Source organism: Macrobrachium rosenbergii, chromosome 40, assembly GCF_040412425.1.
Source record: "Macrobrachium rosenbergii isolate ZJJX-2024 chromosome 40, ASM4041242v1, whole genome shotgun sequence".
NCBI classification, from domain to species: domain Eukaryota; kingdom Metazoa; phylum Arthropoda; class Malacostraca; order Decapoda; family Palaemonidae; genus Macrobrachium; species Macrobrachium rosenbergii.
Genome location: NC_089780.1, coordinates 27988142 through 28014370, shown reverse-complemented (window position 1 = coordinate 28014370; position 26229 = coordinate 27988142). Strand labels below are relative to the sequence as shown.

General features: G+C 41.3%; 1 protein-coding gene and 1 long non-coding RNA gene across 3 annotated transcripts in view; one reads left to right on the top strand and one right to left on the bottom strand.

The window, feature by feature from the left end:
• LOC136826293 (gastrula zinc finger protein XlCGF57.1-like) overlaps positions 1-14441 on the top strand; it is a 29938-nt gene extending 15497 nt beyond the window's left edge. The window contains exon 2 of the mRNA XM_067083520.1: positions 10680-14441. Coding sequence (XP_066939621.1) covers positions 11320-12846 — 1527 coding nt within the window. The 5' untranslated portion in view covers positions 10680-11319 and the 3' untranslated portion in view covers positions 12847-14441. The remainder of the gene's footprint in view (positions 1-10679) is intronic.
• LOC136826296 (uncharacterized) overlaps positions 1-26229 on the bottom strand; it is a 236496-nt gene that overhangs the window by 152996 nt on the left and 57271 nt on the right. The window lies entirely within an intron of this gene.

The window sequence follows — 26229 nt, the reverse complement described above, 5'->3', positions numbered from 1 at the left end:
CCCTGAATCACTTCATTCAGAAGATGAAGTTCAATATGGAGACGAACTATTCAGTCCTGTCATCCATCCACCAGGGCAACTGGATGATCACCCTAGACATGCAGGACGCTTACTTCCATGTCCCCATCCATTCAGACTCCAGGAAGTATCTCTGGTTCATCTTCCAGGGCAGAGTTCTTCAGTTTCTGGACTTGCGCTTCAGCCCCTCTACAGCCCCTCCCTCAAGTTTTTACGCAAATTCTCGCTCCTCTCGGCAAATGGCTCCATCTCCTTGGCATAAACATCTGCCTTTATTTGGACAACTGGCTTCTCCGTTCCCCGTCGAAGAAGTGTATGGAGGACTTAAATAACACTCTTATCCTGACTCAAGAGTTGGGCATTCTTATCAAGACGCAGAAATCTCAACTGACTCTGACACAGGAGATTCTTTAATTGGGGATGATCCTGAACTCACAGACTTTTCAGGCATTTCCATTCCCAAAAGAGTTGACTCTTGCCTTCAAATGGTCCGCAGGTTCCTCTCTTTCCCATCCTGTTCAACCAATCAATGGACGAGTCTCTTGGGGACTTGGGCCTCCATCGAGCAGTTGTTAAGGTTGGGCAGACTGCACATGAGAGTTCTGCAGTTCTTTTTCAAGGCCAATTGGAACAGGAAGACACAACCGGACTCCATCTTTTCCATCACATTGGAAATCAGAGCTGACCTTCAATGGTGGTTGTGCGAAGGAAAACTCCTGGGAGAGAAGTCTCTTCTTCCTTTGAGCCCCGACCTAAACTTTTATTCTGACACCTCGGATCTAGGTTGGGGAATCCTTCTAGGGAATCAAGAAGGTTTGGGAAGTGGTCCACGGAACAAAGAAACCTCCATATCAGTGTCAAAGAACTGAAGGCTATTCACCTGGTCTCCAGTCCTTCTTGACTCTGACCTTTGGCGAGACAGTGATAGTGCACACAGACAACACCACTGCCCTGTAATACATCCGCAAGCAAGGAGGCACACTCTCCTTCTCCCTCTACGAGGCCATGGAAGATCTCCTTCTCTGAGCAGAGTAGAACCAGGTGACAATCATCATTCAGTTCATCCAGGGGAGACTGATGTCTTAGCAAACAAGTTGAGCCATCGCAAGCAGGTCCTTCCCACAGAGTGGACCTTAGACCCCCTGGCCTGCAACAATCTGTGGAGGTTATGGGGCAGACCAACCGTAGACCTGTTTATGAGGAAGAGGAATCATTGCCTTCCTCTCTTCTGTTCTCCAGCCCTGGACCCTCTCACATGGGCAACGGATGCCATGCTTCTGGACTGGACAGACCTGGACATCTACACCTTCCCTCCCTTCGGTATGATCAGAGACGTAATCAACAAGTTCTTGTCCCACTGCAACATTTCAATGACCCTCGTTGCTCCATTCTGGCCCAAGAAGGAATGGTTTCCAGATCTGCTTCGGTTATTAGTGGATTTCCTGAGGCTCCTTCCACAAAAACAGTCTCTTCTCAGACAACCCCACTTCTTCAGGTTCCACCAAAGGTTGTCCGCTCTGGCTTTGACAGGCTTCAGACTGTCCAGAGTCTCGTCAGAGCGAAGGGTTTTTCAAAACCAACTGCAGAGGCTACTGCTAGATGGAGACATCAGTCTTCTAGCAAAATCTATCAATCCAAATGTACAGTCGTCTGAAGATGGTGCAGTTGACATAACGTCTCATCTTTTGAAATGTCTGTAAGTCATATCACAGACTTTTTGCTTTACCTGAGGTCCTCCAAGAAGTTGTCGTCCTCTACCATCAAGGGGTATAGAGCAGTGCTGGGTTCTGTCTTTAAACATAGAGGTCTAGATCTGTTCTCCAATCAGGATCTCAGTGGCCTCATCAAATCATTTGATACATCTAAGCAAAGGAAGTCTGATTACATCTCTTGGAATCTTGACGTGGCTTTAAAGTGGTTTTCAGGTCCCACCTTTGAGCCTCCTTACTCTGTCTCACTAAGGATCTTACCAGGAAGACTTTTTCTTGTTGCGTTGGCCACCACCAAACATATCAGCCAGCTTCAGGCTATTGACAAGAGAGTTGGTTTTACGCAAGGAGATGCAGTCTGCTCCTTCTCTCAGGTTCCTTGCAAGAATGAGGACCCGTGCTGGCCTTCTCTCACCATTAAAAACTTAATGGTCCTCCTAAGTATAGCTTAGTTTTAAGACCACTGAGCTGATTAACAGCCTCCTAGGGCTCCAAGGATTAGACTTATTTTACGTGGCTAAGAACCAATTGGTTACTTAGGCCCAGCTTATTGTGGAATCCGAACCACATTATAGCCATTAAAAACTTAATGGACAACTCCGGTCCTCGAATGGACTCAACCAACTCGGGACTGGAGGAAGAAGAAAGGCTTCTTTGCCCTGTGAGAGCTCTTAGATATTTACCTGCAAAGGACAGAGAAGATCAGAGGACCTTCTAGCAATCTCTGGTGCTGTTAGAAACCATTCTCATCCACTTTCTAAGAATACTCTGTCATATTTTTTGATAGACTTGATTTCTGAGGCACACTCTCGGATCCAAGAGAACATCTTCCCTGCCTTTAAGGTGAAGGCTCACAAGGTCTGGGCTGTTGCTACCTCTCTTGCTTTGAGACATAATAGGTCCCTCTCGTCCATTGAAAGATGTGGAAACTGTGTTTGAAAACTGTAGTACCTTAGGACCATTATCCGTGGCTGGCCTAGTGTTGGGAGAGGAAGCATAGGGAGCTCTCTTTCTCTCCTCTGTCTCCTTTCCTTGATGTAGGGTGTCAAGTCCAGGGGGACCCTGAAGTACATTGTACCTGTAGTACCTACCAGTTTTTTAGTGGTTGGGGTGTGGTTTTTTTTATTACAGTGTAGGTGACAACGTTGTCTGGTTGTTTTTATTCTGGTACTATGCCCAGGGCAAGGGCATCTTTTTGTAAGCTCTGCTAGCCATTGGCAATATCTTTCGCTGCTAAGTTGCCACCTAAGTAGGGGCGACCCATAGCCATACCACCATGCCACTACAGGTTAAGATGAGCACCAACCAGAGGCAGTATCTACCTGCAGTAGCTCTCCTACCAGGTAAGGAAACAACAAGCAATGTATTAATGCTAGCAACTTTTCTATTTCAAAGTCGTTGCCATTACTCAATGTTTTGGAGCAGAATATGTCCATGTATCCTGCCTCCTATCAGTGTGGATTCATCAAATTACTTATGAAAATGGTATTTTCATGATAAAATTAAGTTTCATATATACTTACCAAGTAATTACAGAGTCAGAGCCCTCCCTCCTCCCCTCGCATGGACATCAGGGCACAAACGAATTGAAGCTCTCTGCTATGTTGGCCCTATTGTTCCCTGAAAGTGGGCAGGGCTTGTCACCTACACAAAAACAATAGAAGTGCTACCATGGTTTTGGAATTTAGGCTGCCGTGTTTAGAAAACCTATAGCTAAGTAATTGCTTGGTAAGTATATATGAAACTTAATTTTATTATGAAAATAACATATTTGTTGCTGTTGCTGCCATATGTATGTCATAAATGCACAACATATCAGGTAGTACATTTTCTTTTATTGTTGCAAGTGCAAAATGTCTTAAAAGTAGAATATCTGGAAATGAGGAGTAGTTGTATAAAACTTTGTAATATATCTTAAAATAACAGCAAGCAAGGGAAGCTATCATCATACCAAAGGTACTTGAGCAAGAGGACAAACAGTAAACATTCAGCAACGGTCAGATGAGTTGGTCATATTGTGTTTTGTTTATTCTGGTTGGTAACCAGTACATATATAATTACGGTACCAGATGGGCATGTGTGATGCTTATCATAGTTAACTGATGGTATTTTGCTATTATCATTATGCTATTGGGGCAGTAAGTGCCAGACTTTGGGTCATGCAATACAACAAATGTAACTCAATACTCACTGCTGTATATCTTAGTTTAACCAGACCACTGAGCTGATTAACAGCTCTCCTAGGGCTGGCCTGAAGGATTAGATTTACTTTTACGTGGCTAAGAACCAATTGGTTACCTAGCAACGGGACCTACAGCTTATTGTGGAATCCGAACCACATTATAGTGAGAAATGAATTTCTTTCACCAGAAACAAATTCCTCTTGTTCTTTGCTGGCCGGTCGGAGATTCGAACTCGCGACCAACAGAGTGGCAGCTGAGAACGGAACCTGCTCACCCAGCGAGGAACTAACTCAATACTCACATTTTGAATAGAAACTGAGGGAGCAATCTTTTACACCAACATACTGTATGTGCCATTTTGCTAGCAATATCCCTTCAAACTTACTACTGTATTTGGAAATGCCATTTAGACACAGCGTGCCAGTGTTGATTACAAGTGTGACTTCTGAACATCATGAATATTCAGCTTGGAAAAGATTTAACACCTCCTTTAGGAATAACTCCATCTGTAGGATAACAAGTAATTACATAACTATAGTTTCAACTAGCGTGGCAGCATTTGTTTAAAAAATCGCGGTAGCACTTCGATAGTTTAGTATAGGTGACAAGCCCTGCCCACTAACAGGAGTACTGGAAACAACTTAGTAGAAAACTTCATTCTTTTTCTCCCAGCTCTTGAGTGACATCGGGGGTTTGCAGCAGCTTTTGTTTACTGAATTTTGCCTGTATGGCTGGATTTTAGTGAAGTATTATCGCTTATTTTGAGTAGCCTTCAAGCTTTGTTAGCTTTCAGGATCAGTTTTCCAGTTTTTGTTGTTATTCTGTCTGATTCAAATTCATCTAGTTTTCGCTACTGTAGCGAAGGTTGCAAAACAGATTGATCTGTCTTCATATGACCCTTGTAGTAGGGAGACATATTTTTTGCAGTAAGTGTAGGGTACAATAATGTAGTAAGGAGGAACTGGTGCTGACTGTAATGACTGCCTGAGCTCCCGAGTGCCCGCTCTCAAGCGCCCAGTGCCAAGTTAGCTTAAGTGGAAGGTACTTAAATCTCACCTTGAAAAGTTAGTAATAGGAAGGATAATGTGGCCTCTAGCGCCGAGAAACTTTCTTTTCTTAGCTAAGCCTAGGTTAGAAGATAACCCTACTACTCCTTCTTCCCCCGTTCCTGCTTTATCTCCTGCTACTACCGCTCCTACTTTTAATCCACGTACTGTGCCTGGCTCCCTTGCTTCCAACCCTTGCCACTGCCAGTCTTGAGTCTAGGTTTAACAAGATTTTAACCCAGTAGTGAATACAGTGAAGTGGAGGAGGTGGCTACTAGTCTCTTCGGTTCTCCTAGACCAAGGACAATGTCATACTCCCCTAAACCTGGGAGAAGACACACCGAAAGTCCAATGGAGGCCGATGGGGTTAGCCCACAGGTAGCTGCTCCTTAGTCGAACCTGTTGCGTGTTCCCAGGTATCGGCAGACAGCCACTGGAAAGGTGTCCTGACAGGAGAAAGTGTTATGCAAATGGAGGAGGTGGCTTTTCATCCCGCCAGTTCTCCTAGACGAAGGTCTCTATCCTGCTCCCCTGAACCTGCGAGAAGACATGCTGAAGTCCAAGGGAGGCCAGTGGGGTTTGCCCATGGGTTGCTGCCCCCTCAGTCAAACATGTTGTACATATATCCTAAGTTTCAACTGACAGCTGCTGGAAAGGCGCCTTGGATGTGCACCAGTTGTCATCTGACTCTCTAGGCTCCAGCCCAGACTTGGAAACGCCGCAAGCGCTTTCTAGATCTGTCTTGTCCATTGAAGAGGCACGCAGGCGATACTGACAGCTCTTCTCCTCTGCCTGATTAGCAGTTTAGGGAGTTGGGCACAGTCCTCAACCTTCCTGCAGCGCATGGGACAGCCAGAGCATTTTTCTCCTGAGCGTACTTCTGTTGGGTGCCAGTGCAGTATTTGGCTCCCAAGCGCCCAATGATCTCTCTCAGGTGCCTGTTGTCTTTGTTCACGTGCCCATCTCCTCACGAGCACCTGCCACCAGTTTCTGAGCTCCCAAGTGCCCAGCGCCCGCTCCCAAGTGCCTGGCACCAGCTCCCAAGCTCCAGGCGCGCTCCCAGCGCCCAGTACCAACTCTTCGGTATCAATTTCCTGCTCGGAGCACCAAGCTCCCATTTCTGACCATGGGTCTCCTAGCTTATGCAGCTCTCCTTCAATATTTGCGGGCAAGCTCTCCTACCCTTTTTTGGCTCTAGCTAGCCCTTGCTCGCCTTCCTGATGAGGAGCCACCCAGATGACAGACTTAGGCTCCCCACAATGGTGCTTTCCTCATCTCCTAGGAAGGCACTGAAGGAGATTGAAGTTTGGTTGTCTGCTAAGAGGGAGCAAGGTAAGGTAACCTTCATCTTTCCTCCCTCGCACTTAATCTGTAGGATTTTCTTTCCTATACCACCAGGGAAGCTTCTCAACACTCAGTGTTTTCATCAGTGAAAATTATGTTGAACCTCCAATAGAAGTCAACTTCTGGCGCATTCTTCCAAACTCCCCAAGGATTTGTCCACGTTTGTTTCTAAGATGGTCTCTCCTCTCCAGCTACATCCTTTTCATGGGAGTACGCCCAAGTCCAGCCTAGGACCTGCTCAATTTTCCGCTTTTCAGCCAGTTCCATCAAGAGGAGCTCAAGTCCTTGACTAGAAATGAGGAAGAAGTCCGTGCACAAGTAGAAGCCAGTCTTCTTGAGTTTTGGGAGAAGTGGAGTATCAGAGGGACAGAACAGTGGATTGTTAAGTTCTGAGGGGGGACTGCTCTATGCTGTTTATGGAGAGCCCCCTTTAGTCCCTTCTCCCATCGTTTTGATGTCCTTCTCAAGAGGCTCGGAAAAACATTCAGCCCTTTTGGAGGAAGTCTCCTCTCTCCTTCAAAAGAGCCATAGAAGAAGTCAGGGACACCAGCTCAGAAGGCTTCTACTTCCTTCTATTTGTGGTCCCCAAATCATTGGGGTTTGGAGACCAGTCATCAACATAAGTGCCCTCAATCTCTTCATCCAGAAGTTCAAGATGGAGACGAACCAGTCAGTTCTTTCATCCATTCACCAGGGCAATTGGATGGTAACCTTGGTTATGCAGGACGCATACTTCCACTTCCCCATCCATCCCCACTCCAAGAAGTATCTAAGGTTTGTCCTCCAGGACACTCTCTCTCAGGCACCCCACGTCAGAGTCTAAACTCCTGTCTCCTCTTGGATTGTCTAGCGCCACCCAAGTGCCCGGCACCACCTGAGTGCCTGGTACCAGCTAAATCTTCCAGTTTTGTGCTCTTTGCTTCAGCCTCTCTATGGCACCTCAAGTGTCCACTCGAGTCCTCGCTTTTCTAACAGATAACTTCTTTTTGTAGGCATAAACGTCAGTCTATATCTGGATGACTTGCCTCTTCGATCCCCTTCGAGGGAAAAGTGCACAGAGGACTTGAACATCTCATCTCTCAGGATTGGGAATTATCATCTACCTTCAGAAGTCCCAGTTGGCCCTGTCGCAAGAGTTCCTCTATGTGGGGATGAGCCTCAACTCTCGGACTATTCGGGCTTTTCTGTCTGCCAAGCGAATCACCAGCTGCTTTCAGACAGTCCACAAGTTTCTAGCCCTTTCGTCTTGCTTGGCCCATCAGTGAATGAGCCTAATGGGACTCTGTTGTCCATCAAGACGTTTGTCAAGTTAGGCAAACTTCCCATGAGAGTTTGGCAATTCTACCTCAAGGCCAACTGGGACAGGGAAACACAGATGGACACCTACACATTTCCCATAAACCCAGAGTTCAAGTCGGACCGGCAATGGTGGCGGTCTGAACGTAGACTTTCAGAAGGAAAGCCCTTCATCTTCTGAGCCCAGACCCAGACTTCTATTCAAACTCCTCGATTCTAGGTTGGGGAGTCCTCTTGGGGAGTCCTCTCGGGGAACTGGGAAGCTTCTGGGATGTGGTCACCAGAAGAACAGAACCTTCACCTCAGCATCAGAGCTGGAAGCAATTCACTTAGGGCTTTAGTGCTTCTCAACCCTAGCTCACAACAGGACTGTGGTAGTCCATTCAGACAATATCACAGCCCTAACATACAAAAGTGAGGTGGCACTCACTTATTTTCTCTCTACCAGACAATTAGAGACCTTCTACTGTGGACACATCAAAATCAAGTGAGTCTAGTCACTCGATTTATTCAAGGAAAACTAAATATTCTGGTGGACAAACTGAGCTGTCAAAAGCAGGTCCTTCCCACTGAGTGGACCTTGGATCCCCTGGTCTGTTGGAATCTGCAAAAACTATGGGGCAAGCTGACATTGGACCTGTTTGCCACCTCAAAGAATGATCGCCTTCCTCTCTTTTGTTCTCCAGCCCCAGACCCTCTAGCATGGGCAACAGATGGCATCCTGCTTGATTGGTCCTACTTGGTCCTCTACGCCTTTCCGCCCTTCAACATGATCAGGGAAGCGCTGAACAAGTCTTGGGCTCATCGCAATGTTACAATAACTCTCATAGCCCTGTTGTAGCCCATGAAAGAATGGTTCCAGGACCCGCTACAGTTGTGGGTGCACTTTCCGAGACTCCTTCCCCAAAAAACTGTCTGCTCAGACAGCCTCACTTTAAGAGATACCAAAGGGTTGTCTGCTCTTGCCCTTAAGAGATACCAAAGGGTTGACTGCTCTTGTCCTGACAGGCTTCAGACTGTCTGGAAGCTTGTCAGAGTATAAAGGTTTTCAAGATGTGCTGCAGAGGCTATTGCGAGGTGCAAGCATCAATTTCCCAGCCGCGTCTTCCAGGCTAAGGGGCAATTTTCTGAACCTGGTGTCTCAGACTCAACATCTCTTCTTATGAGATGCCTGTGACCCAAATTGCGGATTTCCTTCTTACCCGAGGAGATTTAGGAATCTCTCGTCCTCCACCGTTAAGGGGTAACGAGCTGTTTTAGCTCAGTGTTTAAACACAGGTTCTAAATTTTACGTCAATCCCAGATCTTAATGGATGTAGTGTTGAAGTGACTGACAGGTCCCTCTGTTGAACCCCTTAGTTCCTCTTCTCGGAGAAATCTTACTTGAAAGACTCTTTTCCTTGTGGCCTTGGCTACTGCTAACATATTAGCGAGTTCCAAGCTATTAATAAAGGGTAGGTTTTTTCACAAGGAGGTGCAGTTTGCTACTTTACCATTGGATTTTTGCCAAGAACGAGGACCTTCCAAGCCCTGGTCCCCCATTCTTTCTCTGAAGAAGAAGAGAGAGTTCTTTGTCTTGCTAGGGCTTTAAGTTATTACAGGTCCGAGAAGATCAGAGGACCATCCAGCAAAGAAAGCATTGTCGTCCTTCATCAAAGACTTAATTTCTGAGGCACAATGTCAAATTCAGGAGGACATTTTGCCTACTTTTAAAATGCAAGCTAGCTCATAAAATCAGGGCAGTCTCTACCTTATTAGCTTTCAGGCCCTTATGTCCTTCACTTCCATTCTGCAGTTGGCCTACTCGAAGTGCGAACTGATCTTCGCGTCTCACTATTTGAAAGAAGTTGAACAGTGTTTGAAAATTGTAGTACCTTGGGGTCATTTTCAGTAGCTGGCATGGTATTGGGGGAGGAAGCATAGGAATCTCTTTTTCCCCTACTATCTCTTTGCCTTGAAGTAAGATGTCAAATTTTTGGGAGCCAGGGAGTACAATGTACCTGGAGTACCCACCAGTCTCAGTGGATGGGTTGTGGTTTTGTCAGTGTAGGTGAAAGCATTGTCTGGTTGTTTTTTATATTGGTATTGCACCCAGGGCAAGGGCATTTGTGTATCCTTTGCCAGCAATCGGGCCTATCCTCTGCTGCCATACAGAGCTCCCGCATAAGTAGAGGCAACCCACAGCTGAGTCTCCATGCCACTACAGGTTAAGATGGGCACCAACCAGAGACAGATTCACCGGCAGTAGCCCTCTTACCAGGTAAGGAAACGACGAGCATTGTTTCAATGCTAGCAAACTTTTTTATTTTAAATTCATTACTATTACTTAATGTCTTGAAGTAGAGTATGTCCATGTGTCCCACCTCCTATCAATGTGGGATTCAGCTATGTAATTACTTGGTAAGTTACTTATTTGAAAATGTTATTTTCATGATAAAATTGTTTCATGTATACTTACCAATTACAGAACTGGAGCCTGCCCCCCAATTAAGTTTCATGTATACTTACCAAGTAATTGCTGTACAGAATCAGAGCCTGCCCTCCTCCCCTCTCATGGACATAAGGCACAAACAGAATGAGGTTTTCTGCCAAGTCGCTTCGTTAGTGGGCAGGGCTTGTCACCTACACTGAACTATCAAAGTGTTACAGCGATTTTTTAAATAATGACTGCTGTGTGAGTTGAAACTATAGCTATGTAATAACTTGGTAGGTATATATGAAACCTGATTTTATCATGAAAATAAAATTTTTGTAGTTATGACACAAAACTGGTTTCAATTCAACATAATTTTAATGTCAGATCACTGAAGTCCTGGAAAAGGATGGTAGTATATTTACTCTTCAAGGATGTTGTGATATTTGGTGTGATGTAACATCTGCTTGAATTATAATCATGACACTGTTAATATTTGATGGTCATTTAATCTTATGTTACAGCTGTAGTGAAGAGATGGAAATCAACCCAAGGTATCCTTGGAAAAATTTTTAATTTAAGGATTTTATTGTGATTCAGTTTTTTTGTACATAGGTTAGTTTCAGTTGCAGTATACTATCTAATTGTGAATTGTCTTCTCTATTTTCAGAGTTTCCCCGTCAAGAAATTAATCATCAAACTCTGGAATCAAGGGTACTGAAATTCATCTAATATTCAGTTTCTCAAAAAATGTAAATTATCTTTACCAGCTCAACTGCCATGGCCATAAGTGATATTGCCATTGCACTATAACCTAAATGAAATTCATTTGTTCATTTTAGATTTATGGTACCATTGACTAGGTCACATATGTCCTCTAGATATTTTTTCAAAAGCATAGTCCAAAGTTTTCCTTTCAAGGAAGTTTTCCACAAAAGTATTAAATAAACTTGTAGCTTTTATTTTTTCTTGCCATTCACTTCTGTGGAAAATCATGCTTGTGAATTACCACAGCTTTTGTTAGTTATATGACAATGTGATTGCATTCTGTGTTTAATTATGGTATTTGCTAAAAAAAGAGCTGAAAAATAGTCATTCCTTTGTAGTAAAAGTATTTCATGTGGAATTAAGATGTTAAGGGAACACCATCTGATTTAGAATTTGGTAATGTTTAGGAAAAACATGATTTATGATATTTCTTTTTCAAGTGTATTATTTGAGGATTTGAAGTGCAGTTTGATACTGATCTAATAGTGTTGTCAAATTATCAACAAAGACTACAGTACACATATTTAAGAACAGGAAGTGAAATGAATTCAGAACATACCCCTAAATTTCCTATTAAAGTGGAAATGGAAGACCCATTCTCACTTTCCCCTAACAGTCATGAAAGCCAAGATCTTTCTTCCATCAATCATGAAAACAAAGATTTGCCTGCTTGTGGTGCAACAAATAATTGCAGCTCTTTGTCTTTGGACCCATCAATGAAAATCAAGACAGAGCCAGGGATAGATGAGTCAGTAAGTGTGGATCTATCCTTGAAAGTCAAGGCAGAACCTGGAATATATGAAAGTGTGCATATGGATCCAACCTTCAAAGTCAAGGTAGAGCCAGGAATTTATGAAGAAGGTGTGGAATATTTATGCACAGCTGAATTAAAAGAGAGTGAGGACGAAGAGCAAAGTTCTGAAGAGGAAGTCAATGAAGATGAAACTGCAGATTTATGGACTTCTACCCAAGATAATTGTACAATACCTTTTGAGTCCACTGAGAAACACAAAGGAAGTCTTGAAAGCCACCAGAAAATTCACACTAAAAAGAAAAAATGTTCATCTCGTGTAAGCGGAAACAAATGCTCACAGAAGGAGGTTGAGGAAAGCCATCTTGAAAGTCACATGGAAGTTCATATTAGAGAGAAGCCTTTTGCATGCAATATTTGTGGAAAACAATTTGATAAGGAATGGCATCTTGACTCTCATTTGCTGACTCATAAGGGAGAGAAGCCATTTGCATGTCTTGAATGTGGAAGAGAATTTACTAATGCAAATAATCTCAAGATGCACATGAAAGCCCACTCAGATAAATCCTTCGCTTGCAGTGAGTGCGGAAAAGTATTTTCATGGAAAAGTAGGCTTACAGAACATATGAAGATGCACACTGCAGATAAGCCCTTCAGTTGCAGTGACTGTGGGAAGGAATTTTCTCGCAAATGTAATCTCACAGATCATATGAAGATTCACACTAGAGAGAAGCCTTTTCTCTGCTCTGAGTGTGGGAGAGGGTTTTCTTTGACAAGCAATCTCAGGAAGCATATGAGAATTCACACAGGAGTGAAGCCATTTACTTGCACAGAGTGTGGAAGAGGATTTGCTGTGAGAGGTATGCTCAGGAGGCACATGAGAATTCACACGGGGGAGAAGCCTTTCAGCTGCAGTGTGTGCGAGAAATCGTATTCTCGGAAAATTAATCTGACATGTCACATGAGGATTCACAATGGTGAGCACCCATTTGCTTGCTCTGAGTGTGGAAAAGGATTTCCTATGAGAGGATTGCTGAGAAGACACATGAAAATTCACTCAGGTGAGAAGCCGTACACTTGCCCAGAATGCAGAAGAGTATTTTCTCAGATGAGCAGTCTCAAAAGTCACATGCGAATTCACACTGGAGAGAAGCCATTCATTTGCTCTGAGTGTGGAAGAGGATTTTCTCAGAAAAGTAGTCTTAAAAGTCATATGAGAATTCACACGGGGGAGAAACCTTTTGTCTGTAGTTATTGTGAAAAGGCATTTTGTCAGAGACGCAGTCTCAAAACTCACTTGACACTTCACACAGGATGAAAGCTTTTCCTGTTTGTGTGAAAAAGGATCTTCTGAAGCATCAAGATACTTCAGTTATAAGAAACTATTCAGATTCAATTTATGTGGAAGAGGATATTTTAAGAGTACAAGTGAACTGAGAGATGAAAGTTGCATTCCTTGGCATTCATTAAGAAGGAACATTTTCAAATAGAATATATCTTTAAATTAGTGAAATTTATGCATGCAAAACCTATCCTTCAAAAATTTAGTTTTTTAAAAGTGAAATTAATTTTTTAATAAAAACCCATTATTTAAAATTAGCCCAAAATTGTGGTCAGCAGATTTCTAAAGTCATTTTATTCCTGAACCAAAGAAAGTTACTGACTGGTCAGCCACATCACACATGTGTTTCACAGATCCTGAGGTTCTTAGCATATACAGTAAACCCACTTTATTCGCGAGGGATGTGTACCACAATCCCCCACCACCCCCCGCGAATAGCTAAAATCCGTGAATACTTAAAACCCCTCTAAAAACGCTTAGAACTGCCTATTTTGATAGTTCAAACACAAAAAACCCTCTAAAAATGCTTATACCTGAGTGTTTTAATAGTTTTATCACAAAAAGTGCATTTAGTCATGAAAATATGAAAATACAGTAATTTTCCGAGAATTTTCCGCGAATAATGTGTATATACATTCCACAGAGAAATCCGGAAATAGGCGAGTCTGCAAATCGTGAGACCACGAAAACGGGGGTTTACTATAAATGCCTTATTTTTTAGTGTAGTCGGCACAAAACTGCAATACTGGATTTTTAAAAATTACATGTATTTTGTAACAAACCCTTTTTCTTTATTATTTCTTAACCCTTAAACGCTGAGCCTCTATTTCCGAAAGTGTCTGCCGTATGCCGGCGGCGTTCGAGAGTTAGCGCCGAAGCGGAAAAAGTTTTTTTCAAAAAATCACAGCACGCTTAGTTTTTAAGATTAAGAGTTCATTTTTGGCTCCTTTTTTGACATTGCCTGAAGTTTAGTATGCAACCATCAGAAATGAAAAAAATATCATTATCATATATAAATATTGAAATATATGACCGCAAAAAAAAATTTCACATATAATTGTATACAGATCGCGCTGTGAGCAAAACGGTCAAAGCTAATGAGTAATTTTTTTTTCTTTGTATTGTACACAAAATTGCGATGATTTTGGTATATAACAAATTGTAAAACGATCAAAGCAACACAGAGAAAATAATATCACAAAATGATGCATGAATTTGTAACGGGCGGTCGTAAAAAAAAGTTTTTTTCAAAAATTCACCATAAATCGAAATATTGTGCTAGAGACTTTCTGTTTCTTGCAAAATGAAGGTAATTGATTGAATATTAATAGACTGTAAGTGTTTTAGCTTACAATTGCAGTTTTCGACCATTTCGGTCGAGTTAAAGTTGACCGAAGGTCGAATTTTTTCTATTTATCGTGATTTATATGAAAATATTTCAAAACTGATAAAAGCTACAACCATGAGTTATTTTTGCTGTATTCTACATGAAATTGCGCACATTTTCATATATAAAACTTTATGTAACGACTAATATAAAATGGTGCAAACATTACGACAAAGTGACAAAAGAATTTCTGAGATGTTCGGCCGAGTTACCGCGCGCGAGACGTAAGGAAAAATTGTTTTTCAAAAGTTCACCATAAATCGAAATATTGTGCTAGAGACTTCCAATTTGTTGCAAAATGAAGGCAAATGATTGAATATTACTAGAATGTAAGAGTTTTAGCTTACAATTGCAGTTTTCACCCATTTCGGTCGAGTCAAAGTTGACCGAAGGTTGAAATTTTGGCACATCGTGATTTATATGAAAATATTTCAAAACTGATAGAAGCTACAACCATAAGTTATTTTTTGTTGTATTCTACATGAAATTGCACACATTTTCATATATAAAACTTTATATAACGACTAATATAAAACGGTGCAAACATTACGACAAAGTGACGAAAGAATTTCTGAGATGTTAGGCCGAGTTACCGCGCGCGGACGTAAGGAAAGAGTTTTTTTCAAAAATTCACCATAAATCAAAATACAGGCAGTCCCCGGTTTACGACGGTTCCGGCTTACGACGTTCCGAGGTTACGACGCTTTTCAAATATATTCATCAGAAATTATTTCCTGGCTTACGACGCATGTTCCGGGGTTACGACACGTCGTATGCCGATCTGACGGAAGAAATATGGCTCCAAAACGTTAGAATAATCATAATTTGAAGGTTTTTTTGATGTAAAACTCAATAATAATGCAGTTTACATCGTTTTCAATGCATCCAGAGCATTAAAAGTAAGGTTTTCTTATGATTTTTGATGATTTTCGACGATTTTCCGGCTTATGACGATTTTCGGGTTACGACGCGGCGCAAGAACAGAACCCCCGTCGTAAACCGGGGACCGCCTGTATTGTGTTAGAGACCTCCAATTTGTTGCAAAATGAAGGTAAATGATTGAATATTACTAGAATGTAAGAGTTTTAGCTTACAATTTTGTTTCTCAACCATTTTGGTCGAGTTTAAGTTGACCGAAGGTTGAAATTTTGGCACGTCGTGATTTATATGAAAATATTTCAAAACTGACAGAAGCTACAACCATGAATTATTTTTTGTTGTATTCTACATGAAATTGCGCACATTTTCATATATAAAACTTTATGTAATGACTAATATAAAATGGTGCAAACATTACGACAAAGTGACAAAAGAATTTCTGAGATGTTCGGCGAGTTACATACGCGGACGTAAGGAAAAATTGTTTTTAAAAATTCACCATAAATCGAAATATTGTGCTAGAGACTTCCAATTTGTTGCAAAATGAAGGTAAATGATTGAATATTACTAGAATGTAAGAGTTTTAGCTTACAATTGTGTTTTTCGACCAGTTCATTCAAGTCAAAGTTGACCGAAGGTTGAAATTTTGGCACTTATTGTGATTTATATGAAAATATTTCAAAACTGATAAAAGCGACAACCATGGGTTGTTTTTTGTTGTATTTTACATGAAATTGCACACGTTTTCATATATAAAACTTTATGTAAAGGCTAATACAAAACGGTGCAAAAATTACGACAAAATGACGAAAGAATTTCTGAAATTTTCGGCTGAGTTACCCCACGGACGTAAGGAAAAATTTTTTTTCAAAAATTCACCATAAATCGAAATATTGTGCTAGAGACTTCCAATTTGTTGCAAAATGAAGGTAAATGATTGAATATTACTAGAAAATGTAAGAGTTTTAGCTTACAATTGCATTTTTCGACCATTTTGGTCGAGTCAAAGTTGACCGAAGGTTGAAATTTTTTGTAGTCGACGTATGGCATGTCCGCTTGTCACCCGACAGACAATTTTAGTCAACTTACGATACGTCCAGTCGGCGTTTAAGGGTTAACAAACCCTTTACTTATTAAGAACCCGAAGAGCATCTTTGGAGAGGGAATGAACTGCTAAAATCCCATGAATTGGCTGACTTGAATAAAACATCTTTTTGAAAGCTTCTAGGCTTATGGCTCTGAAGGAAAACAGCATTGTTTCTATAAGGCTGAAACCCTTACAGTAACATCAAAACTAGAAGTTAAAATTGCAAGCCCATAGGTACTCTTAGGAGAAACTTAAAAGAGGGCTGTACTTACTGAAGGATGAAGATGAGAGGACTCAGTTAATGGTATCAAAATTACATTAATTTTCAATTGACATTAACTTGTCTCAGTGCTATAACAGGTCCCAATAAAAATATCCAGGTCATTTGTGTCATTCTCAAGAAGAGTTTACAAATGTTTGATGCCTCTATACGGCCACCTTATATACTTGAAGATAACTGTTTGACATTAGGAGAAATTATATTCCAGTTACTGATTTCTCTGACGTCATGTAGAAAAGAAAGACTTAAATGATGTGACCCTTCTGTAGTCCTTAGTTCCTTGAAGATGATGCATCACTCTGACTGTCGAGTAATGTACAGAGGCAGGAAAGTGAAGGGTACAGTGGTGTGATCCAGGCTACCTAGAGTTGGGTTCCATAGAGTTGAGTTCACTATGCAAAAATACTTCAGATCAGGATATCACTGTATCAACTGACAAATATAGTGTTCTCTCAAATCAGCTAGGAAAAATAGCACTTAAAATACAACTTACAAACTTTCAGAGACACAAACATCCGTGCTCACAAATTCAGTTTTTGTTCGGAGCACTCCGGCCTACGACCCGCAAGTGCAAATTTTGTTGTGAGGGCTTGCCTTTACTCTGCTGCTACCGACGCCGAACAGCGCTGTAGCTGATGTCACTAAGTATCCCAGATTCTTTGTACCTACGCTAGTGCTGAGACTGTATCTCCTGTGCAGCGATTCATTTGTCCCATTTACCATATCCGTTATCTATCATGGCTAATGGCAAGCGCAAGGCCAGTGATGAAAGTGGTAGTGTTAAAAAGCAGCAGGCCATCTCAGTGGAAACTAAAGTGGCAATAATATAGAAGTTGGAAAGTGGTGAAAAAATGGTTGATGTAGCGCACCATTATAATGTAAATTGCTCGACTATCGCCACAATTTTGAAGAACAAAGAGAAAATTATGGAACACGTGAAAAGTGCTGTGCCAGTGCAGTCAACAATTATAAGTAAGGGGAGGGGGGAGCAGAAGAAATGGAAAAATTTTTGGGCATCTGGATGGAACACCAGAGACAAAGTTATGTACCACCTAGCCTCATGCTCATTCAAGAAGAGCTAAAAGCCTTTTAGATGACTTGAAGGCTAAGGCTGGAGAAAGTGCTGAGGATGGAAAATTTGCTGCAAGTCATGGATGGTTTCATCGCTTCAAAAAACAACCCAACTTGCATCATATGTCTGTAAGCAGTGAATCAGCAAGCACCAATAATACAGCAGCCGAAAAATTCCCCAAGACAGTCAAAGAAATAATTGATAAGGAAGGTTATATCCCTCAGCAAATTTTTAATATAGACGAGACAGGCCTTTTCTGGAAAAAAAATGCCGGAAAAAACGTACATCAGCCGTGAAGAGAAGACGATGCCAGGATTTAAGGAGGCGAAGGATAGGCTAACATTACTGCTGGGTGGCAGTTGCTTGGGAGATATGAAGTTAAAACCTCCTTGTCTATCGTGCAGGGAATCCACGGGCACTGAAAAATATCATGAAAAGTTCTCTACCTGTAATCTGGATGTCCAGTAAGAAAGCATGGGTGACTCTTGCTGTATTTGAGGACAGGTTTTTTTCATTACTTCATTCCTGAAGTCAAGCCGTACTGCAGAGAGAATACATTCCTTTTAAGATTCTCTTAATTTTGGATAATGCCCTGGTCACCCACCGTACTTAGATGATTACCATCTGGATGTTCAAGTTGTTTATTTATCCCCAACACAACTTCACTCGTTCAGCCAATGGATCAGGGCATACAGTAATAGCAAATTTTATAAAATACTACACTGGCTATACATATAGTCAAGCATTAAAGGACATAAATGACCCATATGTGACCTTACGTGACCTCTGGAAGGGTTACAACATTTACAACTGTGTAAAGAACATGATGCTGCATGGCATGAATTAAGTGACATCAAAATGAATGGAGTATGGAAGGCCTTATGCCCACAGTTTGTAAATGACTTGTGAGGGTTTAATCAAGAAGAGGAGGAAAAGGAAATCCTTAACAGTCTCATTGACATAAGTGAAAAGTTACAGCTTGACATAGGGGAAGAGGACTTTTAAGAGCTGTTTGACAGTCATTCAGAGTTGACAAATGAGGATTTGAAGGAACTGGAAGAAATGCAAAAACAGAACATGAACAACGACAACTTGTTCCCTTAAAGAAGTTTGAAACAAAACTGATGGCTGAGGGATTTTCTCTTCTAGAAAAAGTGTTGAATATTTTTGAAAATCAGGACCAAAATGTTGAGAGATTCTCAAAAGTAGCTACAACAGTCAATGATGCTTTCCAGTGTTATTGTATCATATACTGTATGATGAAGAGAAAAGAAAACAATGCAGACTTACGCAGACATTCTTTAAACCAGTGCCTTCAATCTCAAGAGCCTCCCCCTCCAGTGACTGCTTCCTCCCCAAATAAAGATTAAAGTGATGAAGAAATCCTTCCCGAAGAAATTGAGGGAAATGAAGATGATGTTGATGACCCACCACCTCCTGTATTAATTCCACACTGCCCTCCCCCTCTCATTATCCATTATGACAAGCCTACAGCATCAGTTTCAAAGATAAGAAAACGTTTACTTTATTGTATTATTATCATAATTTTTTTAATGTTAGGTTTTATATATTTGTATCAATAGAATACTCTGTAAAATACAGTAACAGTACTAGCATTGGGTTGTAGTATGAAAAAACATAAATACAGTAGTACTGTACATATTGACTTTGCTTATACCAAGTTGAACTTATGAACAAAATTAACTTATGAACAGCTGTTCAGAATGTAATTTGTTCATAAGTAGAGGAGTGTCTACTTCCTTTCCTCTCAATACCAGTCCAGGATGATGCCAAAAATGCAGTGAAGCTCCACTCAACTGTTGATAAAAAACTTTGCATGGAATTTTCATTTAAATCTCTTTACTTATACTAGCAAATGAAAGAAATAAATTGAAAAAGAATGAATGTCTTCATGGTTAAAGAAAATAATTTTACAAAAAATACTGGTAATTAGCCAAAATGTCTAAGAAGGCATATGCCTTTCACCTTCACCAGCAGGCTAGACATGACAAAGATCTTCACAGTGGGGAACCAGATGATCCATTAGGCTTATGTGCAGTGTAGCTGACCAGTTGGCTATTTTCTCTTGAGCGGGAAATGAATTTTCAAGGTAATTTGCTGACCACAAATTTGGGCTAATTGTAAAATGGCTTTGTTGTGAAACAAAGTTTCTAAGACACAGAAATGGTTGTAGAGGACAGTAAATCAATTTCATATACTACTTTTAAAAGGTGTTCACAAAGCATAATTTTAAGTAATTATGGAAATTACCACATGACAAAGTGATGGAAAGCTATGTATGTTCAGTACTGTGAATTTATATAACTTTTTTAAGGTTAAAGTATTTAAAAAGGCATGATATGTATGAAAAACTTTCTTTTGTTTATACTCTATAACAAAAATAAAACTTTAAAAACAATATTGAGTTTTACTAGACACAAGTGTCGTAAAAATGTTGAATACCTGTGATTTATAGACCTCATACTTTAGCCAAGCCTGCAGCTTGGGAGAGTTCTGCAGCCCAATACTATATGTTAAAAATTCATTCATAATTTGTGAGTAATCAGGCGCCACCCTATTTCTGAACATTCAGAGATACAAACAAATGGGATCACAAATTAAAATTGTGTTCAGAGCTCACCCCTTTGCCACCCATAAGTTCAAATTTTGTTTTGTGCGCCTATTCTGTATATATGCAGTACTGTATGTACAGTGTGTTGTGTTTTAGGATGAAAAAACATACAGTACTATATTGACTTTATATCATACTGTACTTAAATAGGCATAAAGGGTACAATAACCAACTTACGAACAATTTAATATACAAACAGCCATCTGGAATGTAACTCGTTCATATGCAGGGTGATGTCTGTATACATATATGGAATGCTGAAAATGTTTATCTGCACTCTATGGACCACATGAGAAAATAAAAACTTTTTTAGAAATTTTATTTAGCAACAGAATAATGAACACAAATAAATACATTACAATGTATTGTGTTAAAAAGAATACATGGGGTCTCTGGTTATGTTTCAGTAAGCATCCCATCCTGTTTCCAGTAATAACACATTGAAAATATTATTTTTATGTTCTTAGTGCTATGGGTAACATTTTTTGATAGTATGGAAATTTTGTGTAGCAAGGGTTTCTTTGACAACACCACTCAATTAATCATTGCTAATGACTGGCACTTAATGCCCTTCAGAAATGTATTCAATTTTATCTTGTCATACAAGTTTTTTGTTCCTATAGAAATACATACAAACCATCACCTTTTATACTGGTGTATCTTTCAGCACGAGCTGGAGTGGTCACTGAACTGGTAACAAGGCATTAACTTGTGGAGATGGAGAAAGTAAGTCAGGAATACCTCTCACTTGCCTTACATCACAGCTCACTTTTTCCTTGGCTGCCAAGAAGAGTATAAGTGCTGTGCTTGCTCTTTTCTGTTTTGTAGTTGTTGAATGCTGGCTGAATAGTTCGCTGCTTTATTTTTCTCTTTACTGATTCTTTCGCTTACCCTGTTCTTGTTTTTTGTTTGGAAATGAAGAAAAAACATGACCAGCACTGTTGCATGGGGTGTGGTCATCCTCATGGGCATCTCATGTCTCCTGCAACGGTAGACCCTGCTGGTATTGTGCTCTCTGTAGGGGAAAGGCATGTACTCAATCTTCCCTCTGTAAGGAGTGTGCTTGTTGGTCTTTCCCACAATGGGAGAAGTTTTGTAAGAGGGGGGGAGAAGGATGAGAACAGTTGGCTGGCTTCTTCTGGGGAATATGCCCCTGAATCCCTGTGGTTATTTCCTTTCTCCTTCCATTCCTATCCTTCTGCCTACTAGTAGTGCTAACTTCCTCAAAGGGATAGCGCTCAAGCGGAGAAGTCTAGTCACAACCTGTCCTTGGAAGACAATGTAACTGTTGGTAGTCCTGCATCATCAACAGCTGTCTCACCTTCTGGTTCATCTGATTTCGATGTTCCAGGCACTAAGAAGATGTCTGTGAAGTACCTGCAAAAGATCTGGCCTATGCATAACATCCTTTATAGTCCATCTTTAGTAGCATTTCTTGACAATCGGGCAGAGGAGGAGGAGGAGCTGTCTCCAGCACCTTCTTCTGTAGTGTCTGCGGCTGTCCCGCTTCGCAACTACTGTAAGAGGTTCCTCCTGTTGAAGTAGTCCAGTGGCAGATTTGGTTGGTAATTCGTATTCCAGCCTTGACCTTCCCTTAGGTGTTGAAGACTGGCAAGACTCGGGAGAGGAAAGGGGAGAAATGCTTTCTCGGCATTCTTCCCGGTCTCTCTCTTCCTTGTCATTAAGTTCATCTTTGTCCTCCTTGTCCTGAAGCGCTGGAAGAAGAGAAGGAATTCTAAGGCCTTGTTAAGAAATCCAGGCAGACTTCTTGCATGCACTCTTCCTTCTCAGGGGAGAGTGGGGCTCATGGTCACTGGTGCACGATTTTCATACTTCTGGAAGGGCAGGTGGTGCTGCACCTGATTGCTTAGACAAGAGTTCTGCCCCCACCTTGTCCAGTCGTGACCTGAGCTCACACTGGATGAGTGTACATTTCCTGCTCCACTTCACATGCTTGCTCTTGGGACTGGGTGTGCATGGTTGCTCATGGCAACCCCTCTCCAAGTGCCACCTTGGAGACACACACAGAAGGGCATGCACAACTGATTAATTCTGTATGTGTGTGTGTAAGGTATTCAGACCCTGCACTCTCAAACTATTGAGTATACTCTGTGCCTCCTTGGGGGCATACAGGGGAAGTGCACTGTCTTTTCCCTCTGCTCGTGCGTGTTTTCCGGAATGGGCACACACCAAGCACTCTCACTTGAGGAAAAGGTCTTAATTGATCTCTTCCACCTTTTGTGTTCGCAGTGTGCCCACATTGGAGTGGCAGTGCAAGTGCTTGCTCTACTACAATGTCCACTAGTATGGTGGATTAGTATGGTGGATACTGAGTATAGGGGTAGTGGAAGGGCAGAGTCTAGAGTTGAACGATGTTCGTACAGCAACTCAGCTGGATCCTGTGCTGCTTCTCTGTCCGTCATGACATCGAAAGCAATGAAGGGAGCAGAAGGCTGGTACGTCATCCCCTTTGCCTGTAGCTTGCACCTCAAGGGATATCCTGATGGTCACACTCCTCCAGAACCCAGGGAGTAGCATTTTTGGGAGATTATTGCACTTATTCAGTCTTGGGGAAGCACCCTTGGTTTCTCACTTGCCGACAGTCTCATCTGCAAGCTTTTCTTAGGGCAAACTCTGATGGTCCCAGCTAGCTCAAAGTGTCTTGGATGAAGTGAATACCCTTATCTGCAGATCAATAGTTCCTCGGCATCTAGCAGATCGAGCAAACTACTCCCCCCTGATGCTCACATGTCAGAGGAGGCATTGTACAGTATGTGGAGGCTACTCCTTTGCAGCTGGACTCATCAGTTTATCAGCTGACAAATAACCTCCACCAGGAAAGGCCCCATCAGGAAAATGTTTCCTTCTCTGCTTGAAAGATGACTGCCATGGAGTCCATGTCTATGGCATCTCATCAGACTGTCTCATGACTCTGCCTATGGTTGAACACCTTGACAGATTTGGCTGTGACAGGTATCTCGCTTTGGGACAATAGGGCGATCTTCAGGAAGTTGCTGGTGTCAGGAGGGAAGGCTTCTACTTGTCTCACACATCAGAGTGCCTATGCATGGGTGAACTCTGTTCTTGGAAGGAGAGACATGGTGCTTCGCCTGCCTCTTGGCAGGTTTCCCATGAGAGTAGCTCCTCGCTGAGGAACAGCTCAGTGCTTAGCTCGTTGCTACTTTTTCTGAAGAGTAGCATAGAGATAGTAGTTAAGGTGAGATCAGATTTCTAAGATTCTCTGATCAACTTTGCAGTGCCTTCAAACCTAGTTTGGGGGCAAAGGAAGCTGCACTCAGGCTTCAAATGCAGCAAAGGCTTTGATGCTTGGGGTTGTGAAGAACCTTGCTCCTCCGAAGCCCAGACAGGGTGTTCAACCACCTTCCTTAAAGAAGGGTGGGGAATCTTTCCAGCCCTTTTGTCCTTCTCCCCCAGCTGTGGCTAGGACGGGAGAAAAGGGGGAGTTTCTAAGAGTAGTGATCCCCTTCCTAAGCTGCCACGTGTAGGGGGTTGCCTGTCTTGCCACTGGCTAAGTGGAAAGAACAGAACTATGAGTAATATCAGTCAAGAGATGCACAACTGGGCAGTTCACCATGCCATTGAGTAATCAGCCAGATACATTCCTGACATGAGGAATATTCTGGTGGATCAACTCAGCTCTCTTGGTCAGGTGGTAGGACAGTGTGGTTTCTTCACCTTCCAGTAGCATAGAGGCTATTTGAGCTATGGTGGTCTTCCATGCTTGATCAGTTTGTGATCAGGTTGAGCAGAAAACTTGTCTTCTGTTCCCCAGTCCCAGACCCTTGGGCAGTGATAGGCAAACTTTCCAACACTTATGGGACATGTTGGACATATACTCTTTTTCTTCTTTCAGCATTCTCTGTAGGATCAACAGCATTTATAACCCCCAGTCTCAGGATGACTCTGGTGGCTTTTTGTTGGACACAGGCCGAGTCATATTCTGATCTGCTGACCCTTCCGGTCAAGTGGACAAGAGATTCACCAGCAAACCTTCCAGTGTCAGCTACACATTTGCAAGTACCATTATGCAGTTCACTCCCTGCACCTTCATGCATGGAGGTTATGCAGTATATCTTGTGTGAAAGAGAGGCTTTTCTCATAGGGCTGCAAGAGAGATGTCCTGATATCTGTCATTCCTCTGCATATATATACCAGGCTATCTTCAGTGACTGGTGTCGCAGAAAGGTTATCTTTTTGGTCAGAGTGTCTGTTCAGCAGATTGGACGCTTCCTCACTTACCCCCATCAAAACGAGCTCCTCTCAGTTTCTGTTTGAGTCTCTGTTGCTAGTTTACAACAAAGACCTCACCCTCAAGACTATTTTTTCTTGGCTTTGGCCTCAGTGGGAAATTTGGGGGAGTTACATGGACTGTGCTATCTTGTTCAGCACTTAGAAGGGTGGGATCTCTCGTTTTTTTTTTTTTTTTTTTGTGCCTGAATTCATGGTGAAAACTCAAGATCCATCTATTCCAGATGAGAGATTTGAGAGTTTTTTATCCCTTCCCTCTTAGATTTCGTTGATGGCAACTCGAATGAAATGCTTCTTTGCACAGTTCACACACTGAGGTACTAAAGTATATGAAAAGGACCAACTCCCACAGGCCAGACATTACAAGAGTTTTAGTAGTACTGTACAAGAAACAAAGGAAGGGGCCATCAAGGAACATCCTTTCATTCCGGTTTTGTTAGGTAATCAAGCAGGCATATGACTCCTCTGAGGAAGAAATTGACCTCATTACTCACCAGCAAGCTATACACAGTGGAACAAAAGATTTCAAAGAAGACCGTTTTATGAATAACAACTAAGATTAGAGGGGTAAATTACCATTTTAATACATACAAAGGTCATGCATTTTGGTAGCTGCTCTTTAGGTAAGGAGCAGTTGTGTGGGATTAACTCAGGGACTGGATAAAACAGAGAGGCAAAGCACAATACAAGGATTAGTGAGATTCTTTATTTTCTCTCTTAGGTCTCCTGCGAACATGTGGAGAATGGGATCCAGAGTGTATAGTCCTTTGTTTAAATAAATATTACAGTATTTTTTTTTTATTTATTAGTGCAGATTCTAATAGATTTCCGGAAACAATATTTTTATGTCTTGTTATTGTAACACTATGGAATCCATCAGTCCAATGTGATTTTTCAATGGTCCTACAGTATTGTATATGACTTTTTACGTAGGTAAAAAAATTCTTCTTTAGACCATTTTCAATAAAATGTTTCTGTTGATTTACTCTGATACTTAATTGCACACTTATCTGGCCCATACAAAATGAATCACAATCCATACATGGGATTATGATGTGAACAAAGTTACTACCCTGGAGAGGACAGTTTCTTAAAGCATGATTTTACAGTTTTATTTTAGGAAAAGATTACATCTACACTGAATATTTTCAACAATGATTTTATGAGCTCAAACCCTATAAAATCAAGCAAAACAAAGGGTATTTATAGGCAATTCTGGCTTCCTTTCCTGTCACTTCTATCATAAGGGTGTTCGTAGCTTTATTGTAGCAAGTACCCAAAATATGAGCTGGATAACACAAGCCCAACCTATTTTTCTAATGTTCTGTAGTTCGTTCTCCAAGAATTCAGGACTGACAAAACGAAATACTCACAGAAGCATGGAAAAGTATACAGAGATTTTTTATATTTATATGAGGTACCGCATATGATGCACACAAATTATTTGTTCTTTTCTGTACGTACTAAATTTAAACTGGAAACGTTCGCATCTCATAATGTCTAAAAGGGGCAAGCAACCAACTTTTTTTTTTCATTTCTAACATGAATATAATTTTTCCAAAATGGTTATTTACATCTATGTAAAATAACCAAAATGTCTATATTGCAAGACCATCAGACCTGAATAATCTTAGGAAAAGAATGTTTGTCAAAACACTTCATTAAAAATTGGAGAGAACTGGTGATAGAACGTTGCCCATTGCTATACCAAACGTTTGTTTGTTGAATTTTCTATTAAATATGAACATACAAT